This window comes from Leptonychotes weddellii, chromosome 3 (genome assembly GCF_054177405.1).
Source record: "Leptonychotes weddellii isolate Sample4059 chromosome 3, ASM5417740v2, whole genome shotgun sequence".
NCBI classification, from domain to species: domain Eukaryota; kingdom Metazoa; phylum Chordata; class Mammalia; order Carnivora; family Phocidae; genus Leptonychotes; species Leptonychotes weddellii.
This window is the reverse complement of record NC_138371.1, coordinates 134,507,128-134,518,454: the sequence shown is the minus strand read 5'-3', so window position 1 is coordinate 134,518,454 and position 11,327 is coordinate 134,507,128. Positions and strand designations below refer to the sequence as shown.

Here is an 11,327-nt window from a genome sequence, read left to right as displayed (position 1 = left end):
GCCTAGTTGTTTCTCTTTAGATCCAGATAAATGAGAAAATAAATGATTTAGGAGCGTTGGACTTTGCCTGGTGGGAGTTCGTTGAACTAATAAAATGGTTAGAGGAATTTTAAGAATAAGTGTTAAAGTTTAGGCATACTCTTTCACCAATTAGGAAGTGTGCAAGTCTGTTCTTTCCCAGCTGTGAGGGCTTTTTCTCAGTCTTCTTTCATCTCTAGAAAAGTTGGCTTTTGTATGTTCAGTCCAATGACTATCCTTCATGTAATTGATGAAGAAATGGCTATTTGTTTAGAAAAGGTGAAAAGCAAATAAAAACTTTTATCACTAGCTGTGTTTTTACCTAAAAGATCACTTAACAATTGTTTGTGATTATAGGTGCTTAAGTATATGCTTGAACAGTTCCAGTAAGATAATATTTCAAGGGCGCCTGGGTGGCTCAGATGGTTGGGCGTCTGCCTTCGGCTCAGGTCATGATCCCAGGGTCCTGGGATCGAGTCCCACATCAGGCTCCCTGCTCCTTGGGAGCCTGCTTCTCCCTCTGCCTCTCTCTCTCTCTCTCTGTCTCTCATGAATAAATGAATAAAATCTTTAGAAAGAAAAAAAAAAAAGATATTTCAAAATAGTTGTGAAGCTCCCTGCATATTAATTTCATTTCTTGTCTATTCAGCTGAAACCTATATGGAAGAAAAGTGATGCTTGAGTTTCTTTTTTCCTTTGTTCTTTGATACTGGCTTTAGGACAAATTGAAATTTGGTTTCAAATTGAGATACTTTACACTTTGTGTAAGCTCCAGTTAGAGTATTTGGTCAAACATTTTATGTGAGTTCTTTGTCAGTCTCTGGATAAATGCTGTTTTTTGGCTCCTGTCCTGTTAATGAGCTAGCTGTCTGGATCCCTATTAATTTTAATGGGGACTGAGTAAAGATACTATGGATAGAACAGTGAAAATTCAACCTCACTGTTGGCAGAACCGTATATATCTTCTCTATAATCACACTGATAAATAAAAAAGTTACTATAAAGGTGTATATATAAGAACATAGTAAAAAATGATTAAGAGATCAGCTATTCTGTAGCATTAGCATATTTATGGACATGTTAAATATAAAGTAGTAATAAAGTTAATTCTGAGTTTTTTTCCAAGGCGCATTTATCTCTTAAAGGTTTCCTAATTTTCTAATTTTATGTAAACCTGACTTAATGAAACAAATTGCGGAACTAGATAGATTCAGTTAGTGGGCACTCTTTGAGCGTATGTAATGATCTGGAATGAGATCACGAAATCTTTCACTTTATTTGGCACTAAACCATTCATGGTGGTAAACACTGCCTTAGTGTAGGGATAAACATTAGCAGGACCTTTTGGCACGTGGTATGGAAGATGAATTCCAATGTGGTTAAGAACAGGGAACACTTTAAGAGGAAATACGGGTAAAATTGTGTTTATAGTTTGGTGGGCTCTGAAGTCTCAAGAGAACCAATTAGGGGATCTTGTGGACCTCTTAAAATGCTTAACCAATTTGCTGCTGTAGTGATAAAAATGTGAGCACAACAGAGACTGTTTCCAAGAACAATTCTCTTGGTTTTTAACCCGTGAAACAGAAGCCTTACTACACTATTGAAATGAGAGGATTACTTTTATGTAGGACTTAATGTTTGGTTTTGATATTGCTGTGCTTCCAGTTTTTCCCTTCTGATATTACGCTTCTTGATCCACTTGGATGTTTGGATCTAGGACCATCCTGTCTTTCCACATATATTTTCTAACCGGCATGCCTCTGCCTGTCTGGAGAGTTTTTCCTCTCTGGGTGAATTACCTCACACCTGACCATCTTCAGCTTGCTGCCTGTACAGATTCGCTTAAATCTCCAAATAGTCCATCATTTTAAATTTAATCTGACTCTCCATGGTGTTAACTATCCCACTCAACTTGATGTATGTAAATTTAATGAGCATGCTGTCTTGTAAAATCCACATCCGTGAATGAAAATAGTGAGACTAATGTTTGTAACTTGGTGGAAAACATGTCCATTCTGTTTGCCATTCTTTGCTTGATTGCTCCTTAGTGCTCTAACTAGTGGCATGTATGTGCAGGAGTATTAAGATTGTATCTGCCCCGCCCCCCCTTCAGTTTTGCCAAGAAAATGTAGAAAATATTTATTTTTACCAGTATTTTATCAGTCTGGGATGGAGTCAAGGTGTGTGACTTGCTTGTTGGTGGGAACTAATGACCCATCCAGCACACAGGCAGAATCCTTTGCAGTAGCTTAAAAGCTGCTGACTTACTATGTTCTGTGGACCTGGTTTCCAGATCAGGGCTGCTATTGACACCTAGGGTGTCCGCATGCAATTTAGAAAAAGGTGTATCCCTCATTCCTCTGGGTAGACACAGTGCATCACAGAAACGGATGCAGTTTGAGGGAGGTCTGGAGGATCTCTGCTCTGTTCACTCCTCCCCCAGATGCCACCCTTGTTCCAGGTCATGGAGCTTGTGGGTGGTTCTGCTCGTGCTTCCTGAAAGTGTCCTGGATTTCAGCTTGGCCGTATTGACCTGCGTCAGTACTACTGCCCGAAGAATCTATCTCTGGGGCTGGACCTTGTTTCCTTCACTGTTCTCAGCTAGGGATGTGAGTATTCTCTCTAGCTCCAACTTCATCCTTCAGAAAGTTACCTTCATCTCATGGTTTGTCTCAGAATAGAGTTAGCAAATTCTGCTTGGGAACTTTTGTTAGGTCTTATTTCACAAACACCTGAAAGGAAATCCACTGTGGTCTCAAAAAAAGGTCTTTTAAAAGTTACCTGTGAAGGAGAATGAAGGAAGCCATATATAAAGGAGAGCTAGGGTTGAGGGAGGTTCTTTTTCCTTGTAATTTTAATCCATTAAGGATCAACATGTTTATATATTGAGACCTAACCAACTGAGAACAATTTAGTGAGACAGGATTGAAAAAGGATAATTGATATGCAGTGCCCTTTCGGGAGGTGAGAGGAACGAGGATCCAGAGCATAAATGAATGGAATTATCTCTGGATGAATGTAAGAATTGATACAGAAAGATTAGTGTGCAAATAAATCGGTAATACAGGAAATGGGAAATTGAAAGCTTTCTTTTCACAGAGGAACTTGTAATTTGCTTACTGAAAATGATAGGTAAAAGTGGTAGTTTCATAGTTCTTGGGGAAGGGCAAGTTTGAAATAAGTACCTTAGGGACTGTGTGAAGGAAAAACTAGTTGGCTTTTCCATAAATGTAGGAAGTGATGGATCATGGAATTAATCTGCTTTGGGAGAAAATGGTGGGGATCAAGAAACTGGAAGTTTTATTGAGGTCAAGACCATGGTGGTCTGGGAATAGGACAAGTGAAAAGAGATAATGGAGGTCAGAATAGCGTCGTGGGGATTATGATGATACTTGAGGTGGAACAGTTTTTAGGTGATGAAAAGGTCTAGGTATGGTCACGAAGGCTGTGGTTGAGAAAAGGGGAAGTAAAGACTGCTGGTGGTGGTGGGGAGGCTAAAGACTGGATGGCAAGGCATGGGATGGGAGAGGAGTCAACACAAGGTGCTGGTGATGTAAGTGAGAAGTCTGATAGTATTAGCCCCAAAGGATAATGGGATTTTAGATGATGGAGATAAGTACTATGGGAATAAGAATGAAGAGTTAAGATAGAACAGAGTTCAAATTTCAGCCATAGAACTATGGTCAACTGAAAATTTCCCTAAGCCTCCGTTTTCTCCTCAATGAAAAGAGGCTAGTACATACCTCTAGTGGGTTATTAGTGATGATTAAAGAAAGTGCTTATAAATGTTTAGCACCGTGCCTGGCCCAAGAACTTAACTGTTATTTAAGATGACAGGAATACTAAATCTTTGTGAAAATATGTAGGAAGAATTATGGGAAGAATGAGGATGGTTTATAGAGCAGGTTTGGGATGAAAATGGGAAGAAATGTGAGCAACTTGGATTTGGTTTGGAGAGAATTCCAAAGGTTGCCTGACCTTTAGATTTGGAATGGAATTCTGATACCTGGGTCTTAACTCTCTTAGTAGCCTCGGATTTGTTTTGATAGTGGTTTCTTTACTTCTTTCCCCTCTGTCAAGTCTGTATTTATGTAGCCAAATACACAACAAATGCACAAAATTAAATGAACAAATTAAAAAAATTTCTAAGAATGAGGAATGTTCCTTTTTCATTAACTTATTTTTATGGCAGAAATTTTATGAATATTTCAATTTAGTCTTAAAAAATTTGATTTTGAAACAATCTTAGATTTATAGAAGGGTTGCGAAAAGAGCACTGACAATTCTTGGATACCCTTCACCCAACTTCCTCAAATGTCAACATCTTCTGTAACTTGAATGCATTTATTAAAACTGAGACATTAACAATGGTACAATACTAAATTACTGAGGTTTTGCCAGTTTTTCTAACTCATGCTTTTTCTCTTCTAGGATCCAATCCAGGATCACACCTTGAGTTCGGATTAACATGTATCCTTAGTCTCCAGTGACATTACCTTATCTTTCATGACCTTGATACTTGAGAAGAATCCTTATTTTGTAGAGTGCCCCTCAATTAAGGTTTCTTTCCTGCAGTATTTTTTCTGCTTCTAAAATCTATCCTTAGTTCCAGTCAGATTCATGTAGTAAAATAGCACAGTGGTTCAATTAAGGTATAGTTTTTAATTAGAAAGTAATTAACTAAAGGAAAAGTAGTTCTTGATGTTGCAACTCCCAGTTTCCCCAGGCAAAACTGTTTCAACATGTATATGAAGGTAGCACTATAAATGAGTTACTTTATAATGTATATTAAGATATTAATAGAACATTAATCACAATACTCTTCACAGTTTTGATTTGATGACTGCTTAAGTATTTTTGAGATCTATTCAGCTAAATAGCCAACTAATAAATATCTGTAAGTGGGAAAACTATCTCCTATCCACTAAGTATTAGCCTCAAATTACTCATCTTGTCTTTTGCAATTACATTTTTATGTATTTCCTGTTCAGTCCTTTGATTTACAATTTTTAATGAATTACATACAAATATCTCAGCACATTGATACATTGAAGTAAACCACATTTCAGGGTTTTCTTAAAATCTGTACCTGCAGTATCATTTTGTACCTATGCAGTGTAGTAGATGTCCCAACCTATGTTTGAATGGAAGAATTGGTTAATACAGTGGTTTGTATTGCTTGTTGAGGCCATACATATGAGTTTCTGTATTATTTAGTTCCGCTTAGAAATAAACCTTTTTATACAGTAAGTTATTTTCAAAAGGTATAGTGGGTGCTGTTGGTGCCCCTGCAAGACCCCCTTTACCAGGCTGGTGCATGCAAACCCCAGGTGATAGGTATTGGTTTCTGGTGGCTCACAGCTGCCCTATCTGGAGATTTGGCCTCTGGGAACTAGGATCCTGTAGCTAATGGGCTGACTGATTTGGAGGTGTCCAACTGCCCTCTCCCTCTAGGTAGTACTGGTAGCAATGCAATTCAGGCTGAAGTAGTACTCTAGCTGAGGCAACATTTTCCAATGTCTCTCTCCCCTGCTCTGTCGTCTTCTTTTTTTTTTTTCCCCCCCATTCCCTTTCCTGAGTGTATCCCCTCCCTTAGTCTTCTGCACTAGAATCCCTGTCTTATACTCTACCTCTAGGGAACCTGACCTAAGACAGTAGAGATACTATATGATCATTTTAAGTAGATGTAAACTGAGTAACATAAAAATTGATAACTTGCTTTCAAGAGACATATCTATTATAATTACCTGGAAATTACTGGGAATCTGGGCTCCAGTTTCTTGAGTTTCAAATAGCCAGCTATCCCTGAAAAGTCATCCGATTTCTGTGAGCCTGTATTTTCTGTTCTTTAATTCATGGAGTTTAGATGATGTGATACTCAAATTCTCACGTTGAAGATTTTCCCTTAAGGCAGGGGTTATTAGATGACGATGCTAGGCTCCTCCTGATACCCCCTCCCCCCACTCCAGTTTCTTGGATAGCCTTCAGAGATGCTTAGCTTATTAGCTCCTCTGGAATTAAACAATAGAGAATGACCATGTGTGAGTTACATGCGTAATGAAAAGGGTCCGTGGTACTGTGTAGCTGATTCCAAACTTCTTAGTGTCCTTTCTTCTTGTTTCCTTTTTGCTTTTAAACTGATACTGTCATGAGCGAGTGCTGTGTTTAGACAAGAGAGGTGGGATAAGGCAGAGGAAGGAGGTTGGGAGAACTCTGGGTTTCTTCCTTAATTCCAAATATGCCACTTTTGTGTATGAGCTCCTGTCATCTTGAATATCCCTTTCCAAAAAGAAAGCAGATTTTCTAGTTTTTTTCATATTCTGTATTTACTACATATTTTAATTTGCTGGTTAAAGAGGCTGGGTCATGTTTGGCCATTGGACAGAAAAAAAATACCGTTAATAATTTAATACAGAGGTTCTCAGTACTCTTACATCCCTTGCCTTTTTAGAACAACTACTCCGTTACTTTCCCCGTAACTTCCCCCATTACTTTTTTCTAGTGAAATTCTTTATAGGTAATAGAAGCTATCTACACTCATAATTTAAAAAATCCACTTAATGCCTTACTTGTACTGTATGGAACAGCCACATACATTTCAGTATAAGCAGCTGGCCATGACTGCTCAGGAAAGTACAATAAAGTCATTCTTGAATCTTTGCCTCATGTGAGTACAACAGCTTTGGTGCCAGTTGACATAGCTGTGCTATTCTGGTGATTCAGATACCACCACCAATGTTTTCCTGGGATACCCAAAATTCAAAAATAGAGCAGAATTGATGGTAAAGCTTATTTAAAACAAAAACAAAAAGCCCAGTGTAACTATAACTTGCAGAGTAGTTGGATTCTTAGAAAAATTAATGTGTATTAAAACCACACAATGCAAAGTATTTAATCAGTAACAATTTACATCTTCATTCCATTTTACATTTAATTCTATTGAATTAGTCAAGGCTTAGGAGTTTTTTAAATTTTATTTTTTTTAGGATTTGTGCATCTCTCTGTGGGACACAGGACAGTTTCTTATTGGGTAGGATTAAGAATGCCTAACACACCTTAATAAATGCTGGGAGCATCATCTCAGTCATTGACAACCAAAATATCCCAAGACAATTTTAAAATCCTAAGTGGTGGTTAGGCCTATTGAGAGTTCCTGGCTTAAAGAAAAAAAAAGGGGGGGGGGTAACAAAACGATTATTCACATAATAGGATATTTCTAACCTGAACAGCCAGGAGTGACATTACTAATTACTACCTTTTATTAGTATCAAGGGAACAACTTCTAAAATCTTAAATATTTATATCAAGGTAAAATGAAGGAAATTTTGACTTAAGTGCTTGAAGGGATTAGTAGTCAAAAACTGAGTCAGCTAAAGGCATAAACTACAGTGTCTTATGAATTGTAGCACGCTTATAAAACTTAGAATAAATGTAACCTGCTGGGCTCCACAGGTGATCCAAAGTTTTGATTTTTATACACCTGTTTCTGAGTAGCTGTGGAGTTGGTATACATTCAAGTGTGTTATATTGCATATCACAAATGACCAAGGGCTAATATTTGAGGAAATCCATTTGAGCTGCCCTTCAGTCATTTTTGTCTCCCCTGTAGGCTCCTTTTCCTTTGCCAGAGGAGCCTCTAAATCAACTTAACTGGTAGCAATTTCCACATTTAAGTGGATATTCTTGACTTGTATTTTTAGTTAGAATGAGACCTGTAGCAAGATCTAGGTTACTTAGACCTTTATTTTGATTGGTGCTGTTGAGCAATGTTAGATTTTTGGGTGGTACCTCTTTTTATGAGTGCAACTTTTAGGTGGTATAGAACACAGAATAAGTAGCTAAAGGATATTTTTGATACGGGTAGAGAAGAGACAACTATAGAATGCTTTGCCTTTTGCTAGGATCTATATCACGTATTTGATCATAGGAGCTTATAGCTACACCATCTGGAAAGTGGTTGGCTTATTTACCTTTTAATTTTTATGATACATGGAGCAGCTCTTTCAGAAATAGTGCAAGATAGCTTCAGGTACAGCTGTTGGTTAAAAAAAAAAAAAAGAAACACCTCTAGGGGTGTGTGTGTGTGTGTGTATTGTTAATCTGGATGACCTTATGAAAGGCAGAAATCTAAGTGTCTATCTGTAGTGGTGAGAATGTAATTTTACTAGCCCACTGTGAATTTAAAAAGATTTTCTGGTAAATGTTTTACCTGTTAAAATGATCTAGAACATGTTTTTGTCTGTATCTCCTGCTCTTTCTTTTCTCCAGGCAGAACTACACGTAAATCATTCCAAAACAATTAATGCTGCTTTATTCACAAATTGATTTTTCTGTTCCTAGGGTATGTAGAATTGCTGCTCTACTTAGATTCTAAAATGAGGCTTTTTAATTGTGTTTTCCAGGAAGATATGAATTTAAATGAAGACAAGAAGGCACCATTGCGGGAAAAGGACTTCAGCATCAAAAAAGAAATGGTGTTGCAGTACATTAATACTGCTTCCAAGACAGTAAGTAAAACTGTCAAGTTGAAAAATACTGCTGCACTGTGTGTGATAGTGTGGAAAACAATGCATTTGTCTAACGAAGTGCTTGTTTTTGGGCAACTGGAATCACAGGGCTTTTGAATGTATAAAGGCCACAAGTAGGATGTTTATTTAATTTAAAAATATTTCTCATACCTTCTAAAACTACTTTTGCTTTTTAGCCCCTGACATTGATGAGGAACACGGACTGGGTTGGTTTCCTCCAAGACTTCTTTCCTTGTTAGTGAATTAAGATGGCTATTGATCTCTGATGTCACTTATAAATTGGGATAATATTGGTATTACTGAAAAGTAAGACATTTTACTCTACCTAAATCAGTTCATGTAATAGTGGCTGAGAGGCCTATCTTTACTGTGAGTTTCCCTACAGATAAAATGATCTCGTAACAAATTATAAATGTAGATGTTGAAAGGAGCATTAGGACTCCACGTGGCTGCCAGTTTTCCAAAGAAACATGAAATATGTGGGTGGAAGTAATGAGTAAATGTCTAAGAAACCATGAATGGCACACAGAATCAATTACATTTATTTCATGGGACAACAGGTGAACTTGACCAGTCCTATAGAAATTGAACTCATGGACTGGATGAAATCTACAAAATGGGAGCTAATGAAGAAGCAATCAGAAAGACAGTAGAAAATGAATTTAAAATAGAATTGGGTTGGAGAAAAACAACTAATACACTGCAGTTTTCACTGGATACTTTAAAGACCAAAATGTACGAAAATGTAAGTTACTTATACTTAAGCTCCATTTATCTACTAGACCAGTCAGTGACTTGGAGGCTTTTCTTTTGGAAGACAGACTCAAGTGATGTTTAATTTTTAAATATGCCTCGTGTTAGGCAGTTTGATGTTGAGTTTTAGAAGTCACTGAGTACTGTACTTTTTCTGGCTCCTTATGTAGATGGGCTTTTCTGCTATTGCTTTTTGACCCTAATGCTTCCTGGATATCACAAATGAGCATTAGGGACTTAAGAGTCCGAGTGCTTGTGTTGTGGATCAACTTATCCCTTTGATATTGAGCATCTTATTTTACCTCTGTGATTCTCAACGTCCTCATTCCTAAGATGGGACTAATATTTATATCCTAGCCTTGTTGTTAGAATTTGTTTATGGAGCGCCTGGCTGGCTCAGTTGGTTAAGTGTCTGCCTTTGGCTCAGGTCATGATCCTGGGGTCCTGGGATCGAGTCCCATGGGCTCCCTGCTTGGCAGGGAGGCTGCTTCTCCCCTCCCCACAAGCCCCTCCCCCCCCCCCCCAGCTCCTGGCTTGTGCTCTCTCTCAAGTAAATAAAATACTAAAACTAATTTGTTTATTTCATGAGGGGAACAGAACAGGTTTTCTAACTGGTGGCTGCCTCTTGTGGTAGCAGTGGTGGTTGTTAGCAATTATTTTTTCTTTGTGATTTGTTTGTTCTTGCTGTTGAAATCTTTACACCGTAATTACTGATGAACATTGACTTATATTTTTGAAGATAAATATTGACCCTTAGTGAGTCTATATCACATTTATTCAGTGTCTGTATATCGGGCAATGTTACAGCCAATGGAGTTAGAGCACCAAGACGGTCAATCATTGTGGCTTATGGAGCAACATAGGACACACGTAACAGAAACACAAACATACATGATAGGTGAAATGTGATGTGGAAAAAATATAGGGGGTGTGGAGACGGTATAATTGTTTTCCTTTTTTAGTGAAGTATTGTTAACATGCAGTGTTACATTAGTTTCAGATGTACAATAGGATTCACTAGTTCTCAACATGACTCAGTGTTCATCACTGGTAAGTGTACTCTTAATCCCCTTTATCTATTTTACCTGTTTCCCTACCCCCTCCCTGTGATGTAACTGTTGCATGGAGTAATCAGGGATGACTCCTCTGTTAGAGATTTCAAATCCCAATGAGCATGAATTCACTGAATAAAATTACAAGAGATACTACATTAGTTAGAACTGGTTTAGAAAATGTTGGCATAATAGTGCATTTTAATTCTTGAATTTCAGATAATAAACAGACTTTTTAATAGAACAAACTGCTTTGAACTTCATTAGAGTGGATCTATTTCAGTTTGCATTCACTGATTTTAAGCTTTAATCCTCTAATCGTTTTGGACTGAGGTTGGAATTTATTTACTAGAATTAGATAATTAGATTATCAGGATTGAAATAGATTAGTTATCTAAAGTATGATTAAAGCATTCACTCATTTAATTAGTATGTGGAGGATCATGGCTTTTCCTAGGAGGGTGCTGAATAATTTGGCAGATGGTTAACATTGTAGAAAGTTCAAGCTGACCAGTCATCTATTTTTGCTGTGGAAGTAGAAACACATTAACTCTTAGATGCAGACTTTGTCATACCAGTGTATTGAGGTTAATGAGTACCAAAAAAAAAAAAAAAAAGCTTCTCTGAGGAAAAACCATCAAAATTCATAGATGGGTTGTTCTAGAGAGCATGGGGGTGTCTGTGTCAGATAAACTTTTGTTATAAATTTAGCCTTAGACTTTGCTTTGAGATTCTCTTTTGTGGGGAAGCATTAATATTTTTGAAATTAGCACTGATGCCTGCAGGTGGTAATTTGAAAATGCTTTAGAAATATTAACCCTCAGCGGTGGGAGCAAGATGGCGGAGGAGTAGGAGACCTGGATTTCCTCTCCTCTCAGGAATTCAGCTGGATAGGGATCAAACCATTCTGAACACCTACAAACTCAACAGGAGATCGAAGAAAAGAAGAGCAACAACTCTCTCATCAGAAAAGCGA

The 11,327-nt window shown here is 37.6% G+C and overlaps 1 protein-coding gene across 5 annotated transcripts in view; it reads left to right on the top strand.

Moving 5' to 3' along the window:
• Positions 1–11,327, top strand: part of DIAPH3 (diaphanous related formin 3) — a 485,199-nt gene that overhangs the window by 59,815 nt on the left and 414,057 nt on the right. For all 5 annotated transcript variants that reach the window (XM_081815005.1, XM_081815002.1, XM_081815001.1 and 2 more), the window contains one exon: positions 8,421–8,525. In XM_081815005.1, coding sequence (XP_081671131.1) covers positions 8,421–8,525 — 105 coding nt within the window. The remainder of the gene's footprint in view (positions 1–8,420; positions 8,526–11,327) is intronic.